The sequence below is a fragment of the Spinacia oleracea genome, chromosome 6, assembly GCF_020520425.1.
Source record: "Spinacia oleracea cultivar Varoflay chromosome 6, BTI_SOV_V1, whole genome shotgun sequence".
Lineage (NCBI taxonomy): Eukaryota > Viridiplantae > Streptophyta > Magnoliopsida > Caryophyllales > Amaranthaceae > Spinacia > Spinacia oleracea.
The window spans coordinates 42076894-42103410 of NC_079492.1; the positions used below are offsets into that span (position 1 = coordinate 42076894).

Below are 26517 nucleotides of genomic sequence, written 5' to 3' on the forward strand. Positions count from 1 at the left end.
GCCTCCGCACACATCGTGCTCGCTGCGCGCGCCAGCGCTCATCGCACGCGAGCTATCGCTCGCAGTGCGCGCGCGCGACATCGCTCGCTGGGCGCGCGACATCGCTCGCTGGGCGCGCGACATCGCTCGCTGGGCGCGCGAGCCATCGCTCGCTGGGCGCGCGACATCGCTCGCTGGGCGCGCGACATCGCTTGCTGGGCGCGCGACATCGCTCGCTGTGCGCGCGAGCCATCGCTCGCTGGCGCGAGCCATCGCTCGCTGGCGCGAGCCATCGCTCGCTGGCGCGAGCCATCGCTCGCTGGCGCGAGCCATCGCTCGCTGGCGCGAGCCATCGCTCGCTGGGCGCGCGACATCGCGCGCTGTGCGCGCGAGTGATGCTGGGCGCAGCGCTCGTGGCACGCGAGCTTGCGCTCGCTGCGCGCGAGGCTGCGCGCTCTTGTGCGAGGCAGCGCGCGCTGTGGCGCAGCTCGCTTGCTGCCCACACGCGACTGCCTTGGCTCGCCCTTCGCCCATGCCCATTCGTTCATTGCTCGTGGCACACGACACAAGGCAGGGCTGCTGCCTTGTGCTCGTGCACTACGCCCTTGCTCATTGCATTCGTGCCGCACGGGCGACGAGCTCCCTTGCTCGTCGTCGCATGCCCGCATTATACAACACCCCTTAAGGGTAACACGAAGCGTCCATTGCTTCGTGCGTGCAAGTTATATGAACGAATCGCATAAAAATTTAAAATTTATATTTAAAATTAATGACAAATTAATAAATATTATTAATTTCATAATTTTAGGGCGAAAAATCGAAAATTTATTATCCAATTGATTTCCGATTGTTATGGATTCAAGTCTAGGTCATAAAAATTTAAAATTTATCGTAAATTTACAATTTTTATGGTGGTTTTTAATCATAGGTTTCTAATTAAATTACAATTAATTATGAAAATCAAATTAATTCTAAATTATTCTAATTTTCAACAAATTAATCATAATTACAAATTAGATTGCATAATTAACAAGACTAGGCATTCAAACTTGTTAAACATATGCAGTAGGTCAATCAAAAATTCAAGATTTATCAACAAGAATCGCAAATATTTAATTTAACATCTTAAATTTACGAAATTTTGCATTCGAAAAACTAAAACCTTCGAAAAGTCATAGTTAGGCTTCGAATTTGAGAATTCTGGGTTCGGCAGAAAAATACTATTTTTGTCAAAATTTTAGAATGCCTTTTACATGCGGAATTGACACAAAAATCACTCAATTCGGATGAGTAACGAAGAAACTGCCGAAAAACTGCGTACGTATAATTAAATAAACGCAATTTGCAATTAATTAACAATTACGAAAATTAATCACCCCTTTTAATTCTTGCAAATTTGTAATATTTAACCATGTTCATGCAATTTAGATTATGAAAATAATAAGGGGCTCGTGATACCACTGTTAGGTTATGATACATATGACATTACATAGATCATGCGGAAACAACCATTAACCCAGGACAACATATTATTTACACATAATCATATAGCATAATTTAGATGCATACTCTTTGTTGCGTGCCCTCCCTAGCTGCGCCCGAACCGAACAAGAACAAGTCTTTAGGACTCCAAGTGTCGTCCCTCCGTAGATAGTCCACAGCACGTCCGGATCCGCCTTAAGATTGACCAACTAGAATCGCCCTTAAGGTACTAGAAAATTTCGGCACTTTATGAGCAAGATGTGTGTTTTAATTTTCTCTCAAAAAACTCACTTTTGAATACTTTGAAACTTGTGTATAAATTATGACCCCTAGGCCTTTATTTATAGAGTTATGGAAAAGGAATTGTAATCCTAGTAGGATACGAATTAATTGAAATTAGAATCCTACATGAATTCTATTTAATTAATTTATCCAATTAGGAATAGAAATTTAATCATACACTGACTCTTGTAGATTTAGGAATCACGCATGAGTACAAACTCACACACACACGGCAGCCACAAGGGCTGCCCATGCGCGTGCGAGCAGCAGCCCACGCAGCGCGGCCCACGCATCCGTGCCCTTGGCGCGCGCTGGGCCTGCCTTGTGGTAGGCCTGGGCGCTGCCTTGGCTGGGCTTGTGGCGCGCGCGTGCTTGCTGGGCGATGGCCCGGCTTCGTGCTGGGCCTTCGTCCGGCAGGCCTCGTCCGATGCTAATTCGTACGACACGCTTCCGATTAAATTTCCAGTTTCGGAATTTATTTCCGATACGAACAATATTTAATATTTCCGATTCCGGAATTAATTTCCGTTTCGAACAAATATTTAATATTTCCGTTTCCGGAATTATTTTCCGATTCCGGTAATATTTCCGATTCTGACAATATTTCCGTTTCCGGCAATATTTCCGATTCTGGTAATATTTCCATTTCCAATAATATTTTCCGATACGTACCATGTTTCCGTTTCCGGCAACATCTACGACTTGGATAATATTCATATTTCCGATACGATCCATATTTCCGTTTCCGGCAATATCATCGTTTCCGGAGTATTCATTTCTTGCCTGTGACGATCTTATCTCCCACTGAAACCAAGATCCGTCGGTTCCGAATATTCATAGATGGAGTATTTAATGCCATTAAATACTTGATCCGTTTACGTACTATTTGTGTGACCCTACGGGTTCAGTCAAGAGTAAGCTGTGGATTAATATCATTAATTCCACTTGAACTGAAGCGGCCTCTAGCTAGGCATTCAGCTCACTTGATCTCACTGAATTATTAACTTGTTAATTAATACTGAACCGCATTTATTAGACTTAACATAGAATGCATACTTGGACCAAGGGCATTATTTCTTTCATAAACCTCTTTGAATGAATAATAAAATTCAAAAAATAGCGAAATTGAAATAGTATTTCGCTTAATAAACTAGTTTTTTGTAAACGTAATCCAATTAAAATCACATTTCAGAGAAAGGAGGAGAAAATTTGTTTTGAACTTTCTCTCTCATAAAATCTCTGTTTTGTTGGGAGAAACTAAAAGCTCTCCTCTTTCTCTCTCAAGAATGTGTTTCTAAAATGAGAAGTTATGAATCCAATAGGAGAAATATTATATATATAGAAAATGAAAAATAAAAATAAAAAAAATAATAAAAAGAGGGGGAAGGAGAAGAAATACAAGTCATGTTCATGATAAGAACAATGCACTTGTTTGTTTGTTTTTTTTTTGGGTTTTGTTGTTCTGTTCTTTTATGTTTATTAGATATAAATCTTAATGTTCTTTTATGTTTGTTCTTTTTTCAAAAAGTACAGTATTGAAGAGCAAAGGAAGCTTTTACTTGACCAGCAACAAATGATGTTAAATCTTCAAAAACAGCTGAAAGAACAAGAAGAGAGGCTGAATAAACAGAGCAATTCCTCAAAAGAACAAAAAGAGGATGAACCTAAAAGAACATTATAAATAAAGAAAAAGAACATTATAAATACAGAAAAGAACATATCATGTAGAACACTTATTTTAACCATGTAAAACAACATTACCAATAAAAAAACGAACAACAATAGAGCATAAAAGAACATAATAAAGTAAAGAAAAAGAACATTAAAAATAGCAGAAAAGAACATATCATGTAGAACACTTATTTTAACCATGTGAAAAAAGAACAACAAAAAAGATAAAAGAACAACAAAAATGGTAAAAGAACAATTTGATCTGAAGTGTGTAATATCAAAAGAACAACAAGCTAAAGCAAAAAAGAACAAAGAACAACAAGCTAAAGCAAAAAAGAACAACATGTTCAATAATTATTTTCTGTATTATTACAATCTCTTAATACATATATGAGAACCAATATATAAAAGAACAAAAGATAAGACTAAAAGAACATATAAAATCGAAAAAAGAACAGAAATCAAAATCATCAGAAATATATAATCAAGATACATTAATCATCAAAATTATCAAAATCATCAGAAATATATAATCAAGATACATTAATCATCAAAATTATCAAAATATAGAATCAAAATACATTAATCAAGGTTATTGAGAAATGCAGAAATCGAAATGATCAAAAAAATCAAAATAAATTGAAATGATGAAAATAATGAACATGGAAATCAAAATCATCATAAATAAGTAATTCGTTTTAAAAAAATTGAACAATTACCTTCACAAATCGGATTATCAGCAGAGGAATTCAAATTTGAAGAAGAAGAATCAATAGAATTTGATATTGAAGTAGAAAAATCAACCAATATCTGAGAATTTTTCATTACTTTCTCTCTCCTCTTCACAGTTTCTCTCTCCTTTCCATAGTTTTTCTCTCTCCTCTTCACAAATTCTGATTCGAAAATTATAAAAAAAAAAGGTATATATATCAGAAAAATGGAGTGAAAAACAAAAGAACGAAAAAAAAGGGACAGAGTAGTCATTGTTCTTTTTTTTAACAAAAGAACAACGTTTGTTTTTTTTTTTTTTTTTATCAAAAAAACAACGTTTGTTCTTTTCTTCTCCGGATTCAACAAGATATCCGCGTTTTATATTTATTGCATGTCGTTTGGACACCAGTGCACCAAGAGCACTGTGCACACCCCTGCACCATCATATTTGGGTTTATAAGTGGAAATTTTTACCAATATTATATTATTTCTCACACTTACCTATTAACCCACCTACACTCCTACTCCCTACAAAAAATCATTTAAAAATTCACACCCCTCACTCACCACTACCCACATCTTACACATTTCCCACTAACTATATTAAAAAAATACTCCACTATCAACTAACACCCATTAAATTAATACGGAGTAAGTCAATTCAAGTGTCTTAAACTCCGCACCGGTCAAACCGGTGCGAGAATTAAGGGACGGAGGGAGTACCAACGAATCATTCCTTTCCCTATGGTCGAGCGTCTTACTACAATAAATATTGTAAGGTAAATATAAATTTTTTGAAGTTTTTAAAAGTTACCGAGATATAGTGTAAAATTTACTTATTTGTTGTGATAATTTTTTCTTATTTATAAAAACCATCCCTCAAAAATCACTTATATTGTATAAGAGCAAACGTGTAGCACTTTAAAAACCGTATTCATCGAAAATGTAATTACAAGAAATTTTACTATTAACGACGGGAAATCCCGTCGCGAAAGGCCAATAATCGTTGATTAACGACGGGATTTCCTGTCGCGAACCCGTCATAAAAGAGGGCCGTCGTTAATAGAAATCCGTCGTAAATTCGTCGTAAATCCGTCGTAAAAGACATTTGCGACGGTTATTCCCGTCATTGTTTGGTTATTAGCCCCGTCGCAAAAGGCTTTTGCGACGGGATTTTTAACCCGTCGTAATTAGATTGTCGTTAAAAATACAAATTCTTGTAGTGGTATAATTTCATAGTATAAAAGTTAATCATAACATTTAAAAATTACTAAAAATTGAGTAAAAGTTATCCAAACCTACAATAAATTATTTTACACCGAAAGCACACAAAATTACGAAAAACATAAATATCATTTTTTCAATTAAAATTTATACCAATGAGATTTTATTGGCATAAGAAAAAATTGGGAGTACGTGTCCTCTAAATCATCGGTTCTATCCATCATCCTTTGTTTGTACGGAGTAATTTGTAACGCCATTGTGAATTAAAAAAACTTTTGTGTGCTCACGATCTACAACATTTTACTGTATATCTAATCTAGCGTGTAAGAGGTGAAAAATAAAATTCACTTAAGGTAAAAAGTGGCTCAAATCAAAAATTAGAGTGAACCCGACCAAAGATTAAGTGACTTTAATCGAGAACTAAAGTTACCTTACTCAAGGATAAATACGAACCTAACCAATTAAAAATGTGAAACTAACAATAAACAATAAAGTGACCCTGATCAAGAGTAATATGTTTGTTACAAGTTATAATTATGACCAATACAACACCAACAATGAGAATACACCAATACACAAGTGTAATACACAAGGCAGTAGGCTATGTAGGGCTTGAACCCACACACCATGTGCAATATTGTGCATTGCTCTACCATTGAGCTAATAGCCTTGAAAATATGGTAACTTATAACTAATATAAGGAAAACTAATAACATCAATAAGGGTAACTAAAAGAACAGAACAGGTGCACATAACCTTCTTCTTTTGGACTGCCACACAATATATTATCGTAGATCGTCCTTTCTGAAAAGTTTTTGTGCCCCCAATCTATGGTATTTTACTATACTTCCAACATAACGCGTAAAAAGTGAAAAATAAAACTTACTCAAGGTAAAAAGTGACCCAAACCAAAGATAAAAGTGAACCCGACCAAAGATATAAGTGACTTTATCCGAGAACTAAATTAACCTAGCTTACTCAAGAATAATGCGACCCTAACCAATGAATAATCCTAACAATAAACAATGAAGTGGCTCTGATCAAAAGTGATATGTTTGTTACAAGTTATAACTATGACTAATACAACACCAACAATGAGAATACACCAATACACAAGTGTAATATAGGTAGTAGGATACGTGGTTGGGGCTTGAACCCACACACCATGTGCAATATTGTACATTACTCTACCATTTAAAATAACATAAAATTAAAATTATGATTTTGTGAGAATTATTTCCTTTTCAATATATTGTTACTCAATAATTACTCGACCCAAAAAAATGGTTGGTGCTTCGTATCAATTAAGAAAATTTTTCTTTGAGATGTCATATCAAGAACATTGTGTTCTTTTTTTCTTTTTATTCTTTTGATGAAATATTTTAATTGTTTTGTCATTCTTAACTTTTGACCTAGTATTAACTCCACAATATTGTTCAATCTATACTAATACAGTAATACACTACAAGAAATTGTATCATTAATGACGGAAAATCCAGTCGCTAAATGCCAATAATCGTTGATTAATGACGGGATTTTCTGTCGCGAACCCGTCATAAAAGGGGCCGTTGTTAATGAAAAATCCCGTTGTTCCGTAAAATACATTTACAGCGGTTGTTCCTATCTTTGTTTGTATGTTAGCCCCTTCGCAAAAGGTTTTTACGACAGAATTTTTGACCCGTCGTAATTAAATTGTCATTAAAGATATAAATTTTTGTAGTGATATATTAAAAAACGTTGTGAATAAGGAGCTTCAAACATTAGATCTTAAGCGTGGATGATAACACTCAATACCATCTTAACCAACCATCAATTTGATTTATCTTTTCACTTTAATTTATAAATAAATATTAACATGAAGTATAAAACCACTAAATTTTTATGTGACTTTATTTCCTATGACTATTTGGAATAAAAATAATAGATAAAGCATTAAGACCACCATGAAAAAAGATGTCATAAGTCTCATAAATATCAACTATATAAATGACATTCATGTATCTAATTTGGTGCTTTCCACTACAAAACAAATTATACAAACTGTAATTAAGATGATCTAATTGAAACATTATTTGGCATGATAAATAATGTAGCGTGTTTGTGTAGTTGACGAATTTAATGAATATTTTTCACAATATGGAATACACATGTTTTGTTGTGCTCAAGAAAAATATATATAAATTTAACTCATCAATGTAGTAATCGGGGCATCGTCCGAACCACACACTAGTTGCCTCTTTAAAAGATGAGTTGGGTTGATTTTGACATCTACTGGCAAATAGGAGAAATATCAGATTAGTACAATTAAGTATTCCGTATTATATTGGGGCCTCTTATACTTGTAGTATTACCTTCGTTCTACTTAAGAATTTACTCTTACTAGATTAGGCCTCGTGCTTGTTATAAAATTATAATTTGACCATTAATTATAAATTAGTAGTTGACTAACAGAGAATTGTTCGAAAATACATCAGTATTAAGTACGAAAGATTTTTGATAGATTTTCAAAAGATTAAGTTTTAGTTAAATATACTGAGTCTTTTCCATAAAAAGTTATTGAAATAAATAAATGAATAAAAAAAAGTTTTGGTGGGTAAATTTTTCATCAAGAAGTGGCACGTGTCATTTCTGGTGTCTGATTTAGATAATGTACTCCCTCCGTCCCGAAATACTTGAACCGGTTTGACCGGCACATAGTTTAATACAAAGTAATTGACTTATTTATTAAATAGATAGTAGTTGATATTGAGAAATTTTTTAATATATATAGGGGGTATGTGTCAACATTTTAAAGGGGGTAAGGGGGTAAGGGGTAGGGTGAACGAGACCACAAAATAACATGTGAAGGGAGTAGTTGATATAATATTAATAAAAGTTTACCATTTATAGAAATAGTGTAAGTAATCCGAGATGACTTTATAAGGAAAACGATGTAAGTATTCCGGAACAGAGGGGGTAATAGATTTTTGACATACATTAATTGAAGAATGTAGTTGAAAGTAATATAGGTGTAGCAGAATTTTCGGATGTTTATCAAAGATTTGTTTTTTATTTTTATTTTGTATGTATATAATTTTTGTATATTATTTTATTTAATAAGTAATTTCCATAACATCTTTGATTACTACTCTCCATTGTTGTTTCCTTTTTCTTTTCTGACAGTTCATGATTACATTATTTTTTTTGGCAATTTACGATTCTATCAAATCTATTGTAATTATGACCATTTCAAGTGCAATTAGAATTGATAACCTATTATTTATGTAAAGTCGTTGAAAATCTTAATTATGGTTAAATATGAATAAATTTTATTTTGTATGTAAATAATATTTGTAAAATATTTTATTTAATAGGTAATTTCTATAATCTGCATCATATATTACGATTCTCCATAATCGTTTCCTTTTACTTGGAAGTTCACGATTCTATAAATTATTTCCTTTTTTATTGGCGGTTCACAATTTTATCTATTCACATTGTAATTATGACCAATGTAAATGCAATAAGAATTTTCAACCGTAGATTTATACAAGGTCGCTGAAATCTTATTTTCAAGTCAAATATTAATAATTATACCCATTTCAAGGATTTTAAGAGGAAAATAAAGGAAAAAAGTTATGACCAATTTAAATGCATTAAGAATTAATTAAATGCATTAAGAGTTGTCAACTTTTTAATTAATTATGAAACATTGCAATATTTGTTTTATATTTTGGTGTACCTTGTTTTAGTAATTTTAGTAACTTAGAGAAATAAAGGAAAAAATAAAACTTTTTGATGGGAAAAAATCGCATCAGAAATTGACACGTGTCATTCATGGTGTCACTTTTAGTATATAGTAATAGATAGATAAACGTTTATATGTGTGTTCAAAGTAAGAACACATTGGATATGATTTTTTTTTTTGACAAATGCTAAGGTTTTGAATTATTAGTTTATTACTCTTACGTATTTAGTAATTCATTATCCGTATTATATTGGGGCCTCTTATACTCGTAGAGTCGCAGTACTATCTCCGTTTTATTAGACACCAAGAAATAAGAATATATATTTTTAGAGTTAGAACACACAATTGGATATGAAATCGTACTACCACGTAGTAGTAATTCATTTTCTTTAATTTGTCGGTAGTTCTTAATTTATTGACGATGTAAACGAGATTTAATCTCAAGGTTTTGGATATTATTTCATGATTTTCCAACTAAGTTAATTGACATTTACTGATATTTTTATTTGTCACTTTCTATGGTGTTTTGTTCCACGGATTATTTTGGTCTTGATTCTATCTAGCTTGTAAAAGAAGATTATGCTTTAACTATGCATGATTTCTTATTCGTTTATTCTAAGAAATGTATGAATGCATAAGAGTACACAACTCTTCGGCCTAAACTCCATCAATAAATACAAACTTGGTGAAACCAATGTTCTCCGTGCATTGCAAACCATAAACGTCTTTTAACTACTTCTACTCAAGGTACATATACTTTTTTTCTATCCTCTGAGTTGTGGCCGTTTGGTTTCATGATTTTCACGTTAAATAACTTTTAAGAGAAAACACAATTGTTAATTAGTTTTCAATTGTTATATTATTTGATTTTTTTTTAAAAAAAGTTGTGAATCGGAGCGAAGAAATGCAAGTGCATGGGATATTATATATGGGTGGTCGGGAGGGGAGAAAAAAATATACGTAACTATGTAAGGAGTAGGGAAGGAACTCTTGGTAAATGAAATAAAATTGTTTTCTACTCTTGAAATACTATTTTCCATTTTTGATAGAATTGTTTTTTTTTTCAAAATTCCGTATTTTATGCGGCGTAATTATCAATTGCAATACTTTTAGGTAAAATAATCAATGGACAATGATGTTAAATTTCTAGGTCGTAGAAGTGTTATCGATCTTGACTAATTTTTTTGTTTATGTTGATTTTCTAGCAGCAGTCAATTAAGCTAAGCGTAACAATGGCTTCACTGCAACAAGCTCTGGTGAATGGAAAATTCAATGAGAAGCAAAAAGCAGCGATCGAAAAGGCGATGCAGAAAGCACAAAATGTGGTAAACAACAACAAGAGTGCAAAGGATGAGGAACATGACTTGGCTGTAGTAATATGTTGTATGGAGAATATCCAGGTTCGACCAATAATGCATATGAAAACCCATGACATTCAAGGAAAATTCATGGCCAATGCCACCCCTACTAAGATGATAGGTGGAGAAGCTGGTGGGTCGTTCGTGCATAAAGGAGCTTATTCGGAAGGACCGCTTCAAGTAGTTGTAGGCTCCAAGGGTGCAGTCATATATGGTACCATTGATAAGATGGTTCCAGGTCTTGGATATCTCTTAGCTTGGGACAGACCTGACGATTCCCATGCAACTAACAAGGTAAAAGAAATACCAATTTCTTAAGATCTGACCCATGAAATAACACGTGTGAAAGTCCCACATTGATAAAAGAGTAGAGAGTTAATCATTTAATAAGGCAAAGGGGAAACTCTCCTTATTTCCATATGGTTTTAAGGTGGAACCTCCTACGGTTTTGTTAAGTGGACAATATGGTTAACAAATGTGTGTATTGTTTGTAGGTGTATGTGGAAGCTGGTGACCCTAGCAAGCTGATGAAAATGGAGTGGAGTGATATTCAAACAAAAATGAATAAATCAGACACCTACAGTGAATTCTTAGACAAAGACACAAGTGCTTCAGCCTCTGCTGAACTTAGGTACATTGGCAATAATGCGGCTCTCGTTGATGCCAACTTCGATCGTGTCGTCGCTAATTAATTACTCGATTGTCTGAAATTTAGTCTAAGGGGCACCTAAGACTTTTTCTATTATGCAACTTATTTCGTGTTTACTGTATGCTTTTCAATAAATAAAGCCCCTTGGATTTGTAATGTACATTAGATCATGAAATTGAATATAATACTATTAAGATGATAATAAAGGTCGTAAGTTGCGACAACGTTTATATGTCTCAATCTTACGTGTCAGAGTTTAATTGATACATATATGCGCCACGTAGACTATGCGTCTTCAGAATATTTTTACTATCAATGCAATATTTTTACTATGAAAATTTGTAAATAATGCAGTCGATACAAAGAAGGAAACAAATTAGAATATTAAGATTTTCCTACATTTTTTATAACATGTATAATAAGTTATATAAGTTAAATATTTTAATTTCCAATTTAAGTCATGACACATAAGCATATTATGTCGTCATTGTAACACAGCTTAAATATCACATGTTGCGACGTTTGTCATTTTATATACTATTATTATATATGTTCAAATCTTTTCACACGCTCTATCACCTCCTTATAATTTATTGGATAAGTTATTAAACGGAAATAAACATCCTTTTTTTTGTTGCGAGCTTCGATCCCTACAGTCATGGATCCCCATCCCCACTCCCCCAACCTTAAGGTATACTCCAAAGAAAGCAGCCAGGCCAACTGAATTGTTGTCATGGGTGATGGCTGGACAAAACGTGGACAATGGGTAAATTGGGCGACGGATAGAATGGGTGGAGCAGATGGATACGAATAATGCTCCACCCCATCCGAACCTGACCCATTTACATACCTAGTCAACCGGGCCAACTAATATATATCGCCGAGAGGCATCCACTTAAAAAGCAAAACCATAGAAATGTGGCATAGATGTTTAATCTAAACCTAATATTTTAAAAGCAAAATCATAGATGTTTAGATGACATTGTTAGATATTAGTCTTCAACTTGTGTGAGTAGGAGTATTCTCCCACATGGAAGAGAAATGATGTTTTGGTTGTCTTTAAATATACTCATGTCACTCATATATTGAATATGAGATGACATGGGTTATTGGGCCTAGTGGAGCATTGGGCTTGGTTTGCTAGTATTGGGTTAGTAATATAGCTACATATTATTAATCAAGACTTAGCACTTTGCACGTGGCACGCGCACGGTCCATTTAATGACATACTTAACGTTAATTGTTTTTGCGGTTATTAATTAATTAATATTTAGGTATTAATTAATTAATTATTTAAATAGGATAATACCAAGGGCAGTTATTTAGTAACTGTCATATTGGTTTTCCGATTTAATCCAATGCATTAGGTTAATGTTAATTACGTTCTTTACATCTCTCACAATGTCAGTTTCTTCCAAAATACATGTTCATGGAGAATGGTTTAATTTGTTGTATTCCATTCGTGATTAGGGAATCCTGGGGGTAGATTAGCTTTGAATCCCATCAGCAATATAGTGGGGGCTAATATTATCCTAAGGACAGAGATTATCTCGTCCTAATCTAGTTTTCTGTATTTACGTTTTTTATCATTCAAAGTATAGTATTTAACAATCTTAGGATAATATTCTGGAGAGCACGATGAAGATCTTCGGTAATGATACTGTGAAACTAGATCGTTTTGATGAAATCAACTTTCTGCGTTGGAAGGAGAAGATTTCGTTCTTGCATTCTGCTTTGAAGATTTTCTATGTTCTGGATCCGAAGTTGGGGCCGTTACCAGAACCGTCAGACAAGGACACGGAAGGGATGGTTGTGGATCGTAAGAAGCGCACTTAAGATGAGATGCTGTGTAGAGGTTATATTCTGAATTCCCTCTCTGATCATTTATATGATCTCTACACTCCAATTCAGTCTGCAAAAGAGATGTGGAAATCCCTGGAGTTTAAGTATGATGCTGAAAAACAAGGGGCATATAAGTATATTACTTTTAAATTCTTTGAATTTTCTATGGTTGATGGCACTTCTATTCTTGATCAAGTGCATGAATTTCTTATATTGATTTCTAAGTTTAAAGATCTGATGATAACCATTCATGAGAAACTGATTGTGGAAGGGATTATTGCTAAGTTACCACCATCCTGGAATGATTACAGGAAAATGTTGTTGCATACTTCTGAGGAATTTACTTTGGAACAGATTCAGAAACACTTACGAATTAAAGAGGAAACTCGTATTCGTGAGAAGGATCTGAATGTTGCTTCTAGTTCTAAAGTGAATTATATTAGTCAGAAGAATCAGAAGGGTAAGAGAAAGGCAAATAATTAATAATCCTAATTCTTCTAACCCGAACAAAAAGGGAAAAGAAGGATATTTCTGAAATTGTTTGTTACAATTGTGGAAAGAAAGGGCACTTCAAACGTTTCTGCAGGAACCCTAATGTAGACCCCTACTTTTGTCCCCGTTCCCGCAAGGGAAAGGTTCGATGATGAAAGCATAAAAACTCCACTTGACAACGCATCTCCTATAAAATAAACGAATCTCGATTCCCCATTTCATTTCACCCGAAACCTGCTATTTATGGAAACCTGCTAAAAATAGTAACTGCCGTAAAAGGTAGCTTCTAAAAGTGGCAAATCATAAAAGATAGAAACCTGTCAGAATTAGGTGTTGCATCCCAACATAAATCCTAAATGAGATAGAAAACTGCGAGAATCCTATTCCTAATAGGATTCGGAAATAAGAGTTACGTATTAATTAAAATCCTAACGAGCCTAGAGTTCGTAACGGGCCCAGACGCATTCCGTCACAAAATTGATACGCGCTAAAAGACTCGAATTAATCTCAAACTCTACGGATTTTAGGAATCCGAATCTGACTAAACAAAACTGCCCAGACCCTATTTTCAACGCCTGGCTCTGGGCGCCGAAATCTTCGGCGCCCAGGCCTGGGCGCTGAAAATACCTGGGTACGTCTCTTTTCCTAATTCTTTGTGGATTAGAACTCTGCAATTCTATCTTTCCACGAACTCTTCCCTATAAATAGACCCCTAGTTTCGACGTGAAACAACACACAACAACACATAATATATTCTGAGTATTGACTCTAAACCCCTTAGCCTAAGCCTCTCGCTGCGAAACTGTTCACGCGTTCTGTCGCAATCGATCCATAAATCGAACAGAACGTATCCTGTCCCATAATTGAGATTCGTTAAATAAAAAGGAGAAATAGCAAAGTCAAAGTGGTTAGTTTTCTGAGAACCGTGACGCATCTCTCAAGAGTGCGTCGTAATGTGTCCCTTTTTGATGATTTAACTGCTTTCCTCGCCCTTTTTATGAACTGTTAAACTAACCTAATATGATTGTTCTATCACGCCTAACAAATATAATATTTTTGGGAAATCGGATTATCATGCTAGGTCCCTTAATGCTATTTAAATCAGATAATCACGATCGAATTAGTATTATATGTTGCATATTGCTAAAATCAATTCAGATTAGTTTAATAGTTAACGCATGTCCCTTCAATTATTTATGCTGAGCTAGTAAGGATATCATGCCTCTGGAGTTATCGATGAGCGAATTACTCCTCTCGGTAGTTACAGTCCCCCGAACCCTCAATCTCTATCTTGCGGGTGTATATTGAGAGATCCCCACACCAGGGATCACAAGGGAACCTACGGCCGTCGTGGTGAAACATAATTGCACTCCCTTTATGTCACGATAACCGGGTTTTGTCAGTTTTTCTCATTGTCGTTAAAAACTGAATGGCGACTCCTATATTACTAGTCAATTGGGTGTATACTCACAGGAAATCCAATTACACTTGATTGAATAAAAAGAATCGTCACACCCACGAGGGACAAGGTCACGCATTAGCCTCGCGCTTTTTCGACCCCCTCACAGTGGCGACTCCACTGGGGAAAGTGAAGGGTAGGTAATCAAAATAGCCGAAGGGTGAAACGATCCTACCCCGCGTTTATTTCCCCATCAAGTTGGGACGACCTGAAAATCAGCATATTAATGTGAACGGGCAGAACATCATAACGAATCTCGGCTCCCTCGGGAGTTGGGACTAAGGATACCTTTTTTCGCCAATAGGGGGGTGCATACGCCGCGCATGTTTCCCACTCGGTACTTGTGCAAGTAGTACACCTATCCCGAACCCAATCGCTCGCTCATTAGGTCCCTCTCGCCTGCATGCCCCCTTGGCTTGCACTTGCGGGTTGGCCTCTTGAGCGAAATTCGTCTGTTGAAGACACTACCTCGACCGGGGCATGTGTTGGATCTACGATAGAAGCGGTACCAAGCCAGGCACAAATAAACTACCCATAGAAGCCTATCATAAACTACATGGCGTATTTAATTTTCAAATCCATGTTTGTAATGTAGTTATGTGTAGCGAAATATGTGATTGTGTGTGACAAACTATCCTAGAAAACCAACGACCTTAAAAACTGCCCAAACATTCATAGACTAATTGGCCAAAGAGTTATACCGAAACACGTGTTCCGCAAACCCGAGTGATCGCCACAAAATAAGCGACGCTCGGGATGGCGTGTAACGAATCCCACAAAACTCTGTTACGCGTAAAGGACGTTATTAGGCAAGCACACAAGTCGAAGTCGCATAAACAAAAGACAGAAAAACGAGAACCAGCCAGGGACGCATTTTCAACGCCCTTGGCTGGGCGCCAGAAATTCTCACGCCCCTCGCTGGGCACTGAAGTTGCTGCTTGGCCTTCTGGTCAGGCGCAGCAGCCTCGGTGCCTGAGCGAAAGGAAAATACGTAGCAAAAATGTTCATAAAAAAAGAGAATTGCTACGAGGGCGTAAGAAAAGCACTCGATTTCAAAAGCGACTAGCGAAAAATTAATAACTCTTTGTGTCGTTGTTAGGCCTCCTACGACGGCAATGCTCGGCACCAAAGCCGAACATGCTAACAACTATGAACGTCACACGGGCAGGTGTTTCAAAGAATGACCAAAATCAAAAAAAAACCAAAGAGTGTACCGACAGAAGAAATTAAGAGCGAAAAAAAGAAACCAATTTAGAGAGTCGAAGTCTAGACTAAGTAATGCTTGAAACTTTGGGAACCTAACCTTTAGCTTATCTTATGCCTAGGACTGGTCCTGCCACTTGGTGCCGATCAGGGAATCAACGGCTAGTGCGTCTCGAAGATACATCACCAACATTAGGTTTAGTAACTCCAAGCTCCGTCCGTCGTCCCTCATTTCAAGGATCTCCGCTTCCCCAATCTCGATTCGCACCTTCAAACATGTCCATCGAAGATTTACGAGACCAGATGGTCCAAATGACCCAAATTATGGGCCAACTGAAAATGGAAAATGAAGCTTTAGCGGCTGCGCAAGCTAAAAATGATCTCGAAAACGAGAAGAGGATTGAAAAAATGGTCCTACAGCAAACCATGGGGAGCAAATACTTCTCCCTCGATCCTGAACCTTTTCCTGGCAAACTACCAGAAAAGTTCAGTTCATCTGACTTACCAAAGTTCAAGGCCACGGATAACCCCCGTGATCATCTACTGAGCTTTGTGAATACCATGAACTTGAAAGGCGTGGACAAGTCCATGTACTTACCTGCCTTTCCTTTATCCTTGGAACCTGTGCCGCTCAAATGGTACTATCACCAGGGTCCTAAGCTCTTCCCCACTTGGGAAGACTTTGTCAATGTCTTCATCAAGCAATACTCGTCGAACATGGACTTTCAAGTCAGCATGCGCGAGCTGGAAGTTCTCTTCCAAAAGAAAAATTAGGGTTTCACAACCTACTTTGCTAGATGGAGGGACCAGGCGGCCCAGCTAATCAATAGGCCTCCCGAAACAGAATTGGTCCAAAAATTCATTGACAATCTGGACCCAGCTTACAGACAACACCTTAGGTACCTGGGACTCGACACTTTCAAAAGAGTTTATGATGTGGGAATAAAAATCGAGGACGACCTCGCCAAAACCATACAGAGCAGACTTACATATAAGACCAACACCTATAATCGGGGTAACACATCCCAAGCCCAAGAAGTCCATGCTGTAGAAGAGGCTCCCGCCCGAAGATACCCTGTAAGATGGGTCCGAGACCGAAAGTTTGCCCCACTCGGGTCAACTTTGGTACAAGCCTTTGAAAGACTAACCAATCAAGGAAAGTTGAGACCTATAGGCCCCACCCGTGACCCTCCTGTCAAAAACAAATATTGGGTCGAAGGTACTTACTGCAAATTCCATCAAGGAAATGGGCATGACACTGAAAACTGCTGGAATCTAAAACATACGATCCAGGACATGATAGAGGATGAAGTAATACCTCTCCCTAACGTTGGCAAACCCAACAACAACAAGAGCCCACTCGGCTCTTGTCACATCTCTCTCGACCAACTAGAGAATTTCGACCCCACGGTGTATATTACACCTCAAGGTGCACCACTCGCTGTGGTACCTATGGATCGAATCGAGGGGGAAGTGTGCGGTGTGTGGAACGATGATGCTGAAGATATTTACCTATCTCAAGTCTCGGGCCAGGACCTCTTCACTGAAACTTGGCTCGGGTATGCTCTCATTGACACCACCCCTCAGGAGCCCGAGGTCGACAACCTCACCCGATCCGGAAGGATATACCAACCGGATATTCACCCGCCTCCTATGGACGACATCCCTGTCAGACAAACTCCTGAGAATGGGCGGCACGCCACCGTCGCGGAAGTCATTGAAAATCCTCTCCTGAAACAACTAAAAAGAACCAAGGCTGAGATTACCATCTGGGATCTTATGTGTACTTCAAAGGAACATCGCGAAAAGCTTATTCGCTCACTTGACCTCATCTCGGTACCTACAGATATCACACTTGACTCATTGGTTAGCCATGTCACGAGAAATGCCGGAGAAAAGGCCATAGTTTTCACTGATAAAGACTTACCCAAAGAGGGGGGTGCTCACAATAAAGCCCTTTACCTAGTGGTTGGGTGCAAAGGACAAAACATCCCCCTAGCGCTCGTAGATAATGGTTCGGCAGTTAATATCTGCCCATTGCGAACCGCCCATTGCTTGGGGCTAGGAAGCGATGACTTCCAAACCTCCTCACAAGGGGTACGAGCTTATGATAACTCCCGAAGGCCTATATTGGGAAAAATCAACCTTACCATACAAACTGGGCCTATGGCACGCACCACCGAGTTTCAAATAATCGACATCAAGCCCACTTTCAACCTCCTCTTGGGGCGACCTTGGCTCCATGACTTAGGAGGTGTGGCTTCGACCTTGCACCAAATGGTTAAACTTAACCATAACGGGGTAATACTAGAAATCCGCGCCCCTCCTCTTGACGTCAGTTGCACTATGTTCGGAACGGCCGAAACTGCAGACGACCTTTACGGGTTTCAAATGGAAGAAACAATCCAGTTCATCAAAGATTATGATCCAGCATTCCTAGACCCGCATGCATCCCGAGTCATCCCTAGAATGCTGTTAGCTCAAGGTTATTTCCCAGGAACCCCATTGGGCATAAGGAAGAAGGAATACACATTCCATCATTTTCCCAACAAATCTACTCCCTTTGGCTTAGGTTATGAACCAACGGAGGAAGATAATTGCTGACCGCCTATCTAGGCTACGCCTTAACAAAACCAAACAAACCACCCTCCTTCCCCCATATCAAAGGACCCTTAACGGGATGTTCGTTCGGGAAGGAGAAGAACACCCATGCTGTGATTTCCCTGAACCCTTCGTTCAGGATGGCTTGCTAAAACCCGGATTTGAAATTTTCCATGACTGCCACACCTTGGATGAGGCACCCCACCTCGCCAAGGCTAAAACAGCTGAAATATTGGACAACCAGGCTCTGTGGACATTGTTTAACGAATCGAGTCCTATGGAGAACGAGACTGCGATGACTACCCTAGCTTTACAAGATAAAAGTTTCGATCCAACCCGGTTAATCTCTCCTGCATCAACACTAGAAGAGGTCGAGAACGGATGGGTGAAGACATATCAGTGGGTCAACGCAAAAGGAATGGAATTCAAGATGAGTACCGGTGAAGGACCGAAGTTTTATGAGACTAAACCCCAGGCTTGAGCCACATAGAGCACCATTAGTAAAAAGCGCCTAGTAGTTCTTTAAGATTGATAGAAAAAATAATAAAGACTTTAGATGGTCCTAAGGCCCTTTAGAATATGGGTCAGTTTTATTTCAGTGTGTTTTCCTTACTTTCCGAATCAATAAAGGCGTAATATTTCTCCTAAATTTTTTATTCTAACACTAAATAAACACCAAATGTACTTGCAAAATAAAAAAATAAAAAAAATTAATAAAGAAGCGGCCCACTATAGGCCCAACAAACAAAACCCACTCGGTTTTGAAATAATGCCATTCTCGAAACCCACAAAATAAACCATACTATCCCATTCACATCCCCAAAACCTAAAAAGCCAACCAGTGTCAGAACCAATCCATGCAACCTAAAATCAAAGGAAATCAAAAATTCAAAACAATGCAAATGTTACCAAAAAAACAGATTCATAAAACATAGATTACATCATACCCTTCACTACCAACCTACCTCCAAAGCCTACACAAAGATCTTCATAAGTTCCGCACCCTAACTCCATTTTCAAAACTGTTTTGAGTCACCAATAGAAAAAATTAATCTGGACAAAAATGCGTTTCACGCTAACAGTAAAAAAAGCCTCCAAAATAACCTCAAAATTAACTTTAACTACAAAGAAAAATATCAAGGCACAAAAAAAACGAAATAGGAATAAACGCAAGAACATGTGAAGCAAAGCGTCAAAATTGACCGCCCAAGTCATTTTCAGCGCCCAGGGCTGGGCGCCGAAATTTCTGACGCCCCAGCCTGGGCGTTGAAACTCTCTGCCTGCCAAAAGTTTTCTTTTTCGAAAGTGCTCGTCATTTTATCCGCACACAACGGAAAAACAACGAACACTTGGGGGGTACAATACGTATCCAAATAGGTTTACCAACAAATTGGTCGAATTTTACGCAACCTATAAAAAACGGCATATGAAAATAAATGGCAAATACTTCACTCATTTGACCGATTAAGTAATATGTTTCCACTTCAGGACATAACTACCGAAATCTGGCATACTAGAACTTATTCTAAAGCTAGAACTACGCGAGACTTGATTCTGACAAGATACGTAGGCAATCCTTACCAAGGATTCGGTCCAAATAATAATAAAAAAAATTATATTCTTTGTGTAAAGTGTTAGACATATAAACAAAATTAAATGGAAACTAAAAATACGCCTTTATTAAAATATAATAAGAAGGAAAAGAAAGTGCTAGGAATAAAAAACAAACACAACTGAAATAAATAAAGGGGCACCTACACCCTAGCAAGAACTACACTACTCTAGTTCTTCCGGATCATCAAATAAAGTCTTGTAGAGAGCAATGTTCGCAGGATCCACCCCCATAGTCTTCTGCGCTGCCCCAATATCAATCTCCATAAGAGCCGGCTCCTGGACACTAACTTCCAAAGATGTCAAGGCTTCAGAAACATTCTCGATTATAGCCCGCTCAACCTCGAAGGCATAGGCAATGGTGGGAGAAGGACTACTATCATCAACTGGACTAGCCACTGTTTCTACAGGCGGCTGAGCCTTCCTAACCCATACATTGTTCCGGCGACGATCTCCGCGAGAGCTTGCATTTCTTTTAACAACAGCAGGCCCCTTCATGTTAGGCATCTTTTTAGGCCTGACACTGGAACGGGGAGGAACTTCCTTTCGCTTTCGATCAGGACGAGCTTTCACAGTCTTAAAACTATAGGTACGAGGTCTGGCAGAATCAGGACCCTCATACTTAACACGAATACGAGGTATCAAAAGCTCAGCCGGCTCCCCATTTCGAGCCTCGGTCCTCACATCTTTGTCATCGGAACTCATCCACAACTTATAGTTTGCAGAAAGACCCACAAAGCCATTTGTAGCTACGGCCCAACGCGTGAGACCATCATAATACCTAGCCCACGCTAAGACCCGTGTTTGTGAAAAGGCCGCTACCTTAGGTGGTACCGTATCAGAAAAGGGGATAGTCTGCCTTAAACCATATTGACGCATAACTCGGTAAGGGAAAACATAAATGGGACAAGATAGCCCCAACAAAGAAACATAAACCGATACATCAGACCCCCCTGTCATAGTAGTCAAACCCCACCATGGTACCACCCACTTAATAGAACAAATGCCATAAGTAAAAAAGGAGGTCCATTCAGCCTCGTCTTGGCCTTGGTGCAAGTATTTTCGGTTACCCAAAGCTATAGGGCGATAATGTTTAGGATCGGCAGGAGCTTCCAAAAGTCTAAGCCGTTCCGCAAGCCAAATCTGCAAAAACAGGTACGATCGAATCAAAAGAATGAAAAGAAAGAAAAAAAAGGGTTCCTGGGGCGCAGTTTCAACGCCCAGGACCAGGCGCCGAATATTCCAGCGCCCAGCCCTGGGCGCTGAAACTCAGCCCCAGGCAAAAAGAAATATATAAAAGTGGCGTATGTGTGCGCAAAGAAAAAATAGATTACCTGCAGTAATAGGGGGCTTCCCTTAAAAATTTCGGATTTGGCATCCTTCTTTAGCTCATCCGCACTCAGCAAAGTCTCAGCAACAACCAACGGCATAATAGAATAACAACTTTCCATCTGGCTAATCAAGGGGATCAGCCTTATGTCACCGAACTCACCATTATTATTCGACAGCAAATAATGATTCAACAAGCAAAATACAAGGGCTCGAATGTTCAATTTTTGTTCGGTCATATTCTTACTAGGCCTAAAATGATGTTTTACGAGTTTTGCCAAGTTAACCTTATCGTCTACAACAAGTTCAGCAAACATGTTATCATCTAGCCCTAGGAAAGCCCTTATGGTTGTTTTACCCTCTTCAATAGTGCCAGGGGTAACAGGAGTAGCATTAGTAGGATAACCAAGGATCGCAGCAAATTCATCAGGCAAAAGACATATTTCATTGCCCCGAAAGGAAAAAACATGATGATCGGAGTCCCAAAAGTTTAGGGCAGCATGCAGAAAATTATAATCAATATTAATTTGTTGTAAGCCTAAAAGTGGCTCTAAGTGGTATTCTTTTAACAAAGCTTTTTCTGTGGGAGTAAGGGCTCGTAGCCAACGCCTAACAGTCCGTTGGAGTGAGAAAGTAGGGGTCGACATGGCAAAAGCAGTAAATAATTAGAGCACAGCAAAAAGAGAGAAAGAATTTGAGAGTGGTGGAAAATAAGGACGTATCTAGCCCCTATATATAGCTGAACGCACCCAATAACATCCTGATCCCATTCGGAAACGTGTTTAGGAATCCGAGAATCAAATATTACCAGGAAAGAACTTTCAGCGCCCACCTCTGGGCGCCGAAATTTTTAACGCCTGAGCTTGGGCGCTGAAAATGCAGCCCAAGGCCCAGATTTCACAAAACACTGAATAGGAAAGGACTTAAGACCGTGTTGCTAAAACACGAGGCCCTATTACAAGTAAGATCAAGCCCAAAGCACCTTTAGCTCCCAAATAAGCAAAAAATAATAATAACATTAAAACTTGGTCGAAACTTAGACTCGTCTCAGAAAACGCTCATGTACACTTTTCAAAAAAAAAAGCAAGTTAAAAATCATGGTCATTCTTCGAAACACCAAAAATATGTGTCGTCAAGTCATTGGTTTTCCAAATAGAAAATGTCTGTCTGTCAAAGGGATAATCCAGGCCAAGCCAAAACCGGATGTCGCCTGAAAACTAAAGTTGCACTCCACGGCTTCACTAAAATAGCACACTACTATAGGAGGTCGCTCGCACATACGAGCGTGACCCAAACATGATTACAAGTCGCAAAAAAACAACCGACGAGCCCCAACGCTTGGGGGCTCGCAAAAGTGGACTCCAACAAGGAGTGCGCAATCAAAATCACATTCCCAGACTGCGCCATGCACCATATCATGTTTGGATATCTCAAAAAATATATTGTTAAACAAAAATATACACAGTGTGGACTCACTTACAGGACACATCTAATCAGGAAATATTACGACCCACCAACAGGTTGTAATCACCAAAAGCTCTTCTACATAGGAAAAATAAGAAATTCAAAATGGGCCCGCCCACCCTCAGCGGGCGGGGTCTGCGTCATTAGCCGCGCAGGTCCTCAGTTTTCGAAAAATAAAGTCTTCAAATTTAAAATAGGCTCGCCATCTTCAGTCGGCGGGGTCTACGGCGTAAACCACGTAGGTCCTTATTTTCAAAATAAAATTTCAAAACAGATTCGTCCACTTCTATCGGACGGGGCGTCCACCCTCAGCGGACAGGTTCGCCATCTTCAGCCGGCGGGGTCTACGTCATAAACCGCGTAGGTCCTTATTTTCAAAAACATCAAAACAGATTCGTCCACTTCTATCGGACGGGGGGTCCACCCTCAGCGGACAGGCTCGCCCACCTTCAGCGGGCGGGGTCTGCGTCACTAACAGCGCAGGTCCTTAGTCGCTGCAGCGATAACTTTTATCGGTTTTCCCTTTTTTCAAAAATTAAAGGATTGGTTTTCCCTTTTTCCAAAAATTAAAGGATTGGTTTACCGTTTTTCCAAAAATTAAAGGATTGGTTTTTCGTTTTTCCAAAAAAGAACGATGTACTGGATTTTCCTTCGTTTTACGTCCTATAAAAACAAGGGGGTTTTCTCGTTTAGCTAGCCCTGAAAATGAGAATCTTTAAAAACGTTTTACCTCGTGATTGGGCTTGGCCAGGCCCAATTACACTTTACAGCTTTAATTTCGAAAACATTTGTAGCTACTCCCAATGACAAAGTGAGGGAGTTTCTACGCATCTTTAGATCCTTCCAATGACAAAGTGAGGAAGTTTCTATACTATCAGTTGACAAATTCCAATGACACGTGAATGATATGTCGACACTTCAAGTGATGACCCTTAAGTCAAATGTTATCACTCGGGGGCTCGTGAGACCCTCGCAAAACAGGTCACATACACCATGGCTTGCGTGACGCACTCCGTCTAATACTTTGACCATCGTCTTACTCCAAGACTCAGTCAAAGTGGGGGCTAACTGTAGACACCTACTTTTGTCCCCGTTCCCGCAAGGGAAAGGTTCGATGATGAAAGCATAAAAACTCCACTTGACAACGCATCTCCTATAAAATAAACGAATCTCGATTCCCCATTTCATTTCACCCAAAATCTGCTATTTATGGAAACCTGCTAAAAATAGTAACTGCCGTAAAAGGTAGCTTCTAAAAGTGGCAAATCATAAAAGATAGAAACCTGTCAGAATTAGGTGTTGCATCCCAACATAAATCCTAAATGAGATAGAAAACTGCGAGAATCCTATTCCTAATAGGATTCGGAAATAAGAGTTACGTATTAATTAAAATCCTAACGAGCCTAGAGTTCGTAACGGGCCCAGACGCATTCCGTCACAAAATTGATACGCGCTAAAAGACTCGAATTAATCTCAAACTCTACGGATTTTAGGAATCCGAATCTGACTAAACAAAACTGCCCAGACCCTATTTTCAACGCCTGGCTCTGGGCGCCGAAATCTTCCGCGCCCAGGCCTGGGCGCTGAAAATACCTGGGTACGTCTCTTTTCCTAATTCTTTGTGGATTAGAACTCTGCAATTCTATTTTTCCACGAACTCTTCCCTATAAATAGACCCCTAGTTTCGACGTGAAACAACACACAACAACACATAATATATTCTGAGTATTGACTCTAAACCCCTTAGCCTAAGCCTATCGCTGCGAAACTGTTCACTCGTTCTGTCGCAATCGATCCATAAATCTAACAGAACGTATCCTGTCCCATAATTGAGATTCGTTAAATAAAAAGGAGAAATAGCAAAGTCAAAGTGGTTAGTTTTCTGAGAACCGTGACGCACCTCTCAAGAGTGCGTCGTAATGTGTCCCTTTTCGATGATTTAACTGCTTTCCTCACCCTTTTTATGAACTGTTAAACTAACCTAATATGATTGTTCTATCACGCCTAACAAATATAATATTTTTGGGAAATCGGATTATCATGCTAGGTCCCTTAATGCTATTTAAATCAGATAATCACGATCGAATTAGTATTATATGTTGCATATTGCTAAAATCAATTCAGATTAGTTTAATAGTTAACGCATGTCCCTTCAATTATTTATGCTGAGCTAGTAAGGATATCCTGCCTCTGGAGTTATGGACGAGCGAATTACTCCTCTCGGTAGTTACAGTCCCCCGAACCCTCAATCTCTACCTTGCGGGTGTATATTGAGAGATCCCCACACCAGGGATCACAAGGGAACCTACGACCGTCGTGGTCAAACATAATTGCACTCCCTTTATGTCACGATAACCGGGTTTTGTCAGTTTTTCTCATTGTCGTTAAAAAATGAATGACGACTCCTATATTACTAGTCAATTGGGTGTATACTCACAGGAAATCCAATTACACTTGATTGAATAAAAAGAATCGTCACACCCACGAGGGACAAGGTCACGCATTAGCCTCGCGCTTTTTCGACCCCCTCACACCTAAGAAGGAGAAGGAGCAAATCAGAACCAAACCCAGAAGAAGAGTAATGAAGAGAAGGCGGTTGTAAACGTTGTTGAACAAAAAGACAACTGGATTACTTGTATGGTTTCTGATTGCACATTGGAATGATCCAAGACTTGCATATGGCTGCAGTTGCTACAAGTGATGATTGGTGGTATGATTCTGGTGCTACCACCCATGTTTGCAATAATCGCTCGCTCTTTAAGGATTATGTTCATGTCGTTGATGGGCATGAAATTCTGTTGGGAGATCATCACACTAGCAAGGTTCTTGGAACAGGAAGTGTGGTGCTCCAATTTACTTCTAGAAAGAAAGTTACTCTTACTAATGTACTTCATGTTCCTTCTATTAGGAAGAATTTGGTTTCTGGTTTTGTTTTATGTAAGAAAGGACTCAAGGCTGTTTTATAGTCCGATAAGATTATTCTATCTAAGGCTGGTTCCTTTATTGGAAAGGGTTATGTATCAGATGGCATGTTTAAGCTAAGTATCAATAAAGTTGAAAGTTCTAATTATTTTTGTGTGCAATCTTTTGATTTCAGTTTTAATATAGAGTGTACAACTTTTAATCTTTGGCATAATCGTTTGGGACATGTTAATTATCAAACAATGAAGTTCATATGCAAAACAGAATTATTTCTTATAGCAATGAACACAAAGATAAGTGTGAAGTTTGTGTCCAAGCGATATTGAAAAGAAAACCTTTCCCAAAGGTTGATAGACAATCTGAAATTTTAGAGCTTATACATTCTGAAATTTGAGAGTTAAATGGTGTTTTATTACTTTTATTGATGATTGTTCTAAATTTACATATGTCTATTTAACGAGATCAAAAGATCAAGCATTTGACATGTTTCAAGTTTACAAAGCTATGGTAG

The 26517-nt window shown here is 38.3% G+C and overlaps 1 protein-coding gene across 3 annotated transcripts in view; it reads left to right on the forward strand.

Annotated features, from left to right (window-relative positions):
- The window catches only part of LOC110796843 (uncharacterized), a 43976-nt gene extending 32669 nt beyond the window's left edge, over positions 1-11307 (forward strand). The window contains exons 1-3 of one of the 3 annotated variants that reach the window (XM_022001930.2): positions 9667-9823; positions 10285-10728; positions 10929-11307. In XM_022001930.2, the coding sequence (XP_021857622.2) occupies positions 10309-10728; positions 10929-11126 (618 nt within the window). In that variant the 5' untranslated portion in view covers positions 9667-9823; positions 10285-10308 and the 3' untranslated portion in view covers positions 11127-11307. Of the gene's footprint in view, positions 1-9666; positions 9824-10281; positions 10729-10928 lie in introns of those variants that run through there. The other 2 variants (XM_022001931.2, XM_056831152.1) reach the window with 2 other exon arrangements.
- Positions 11308-26517: the final 15210 nt, after the last annotated feature.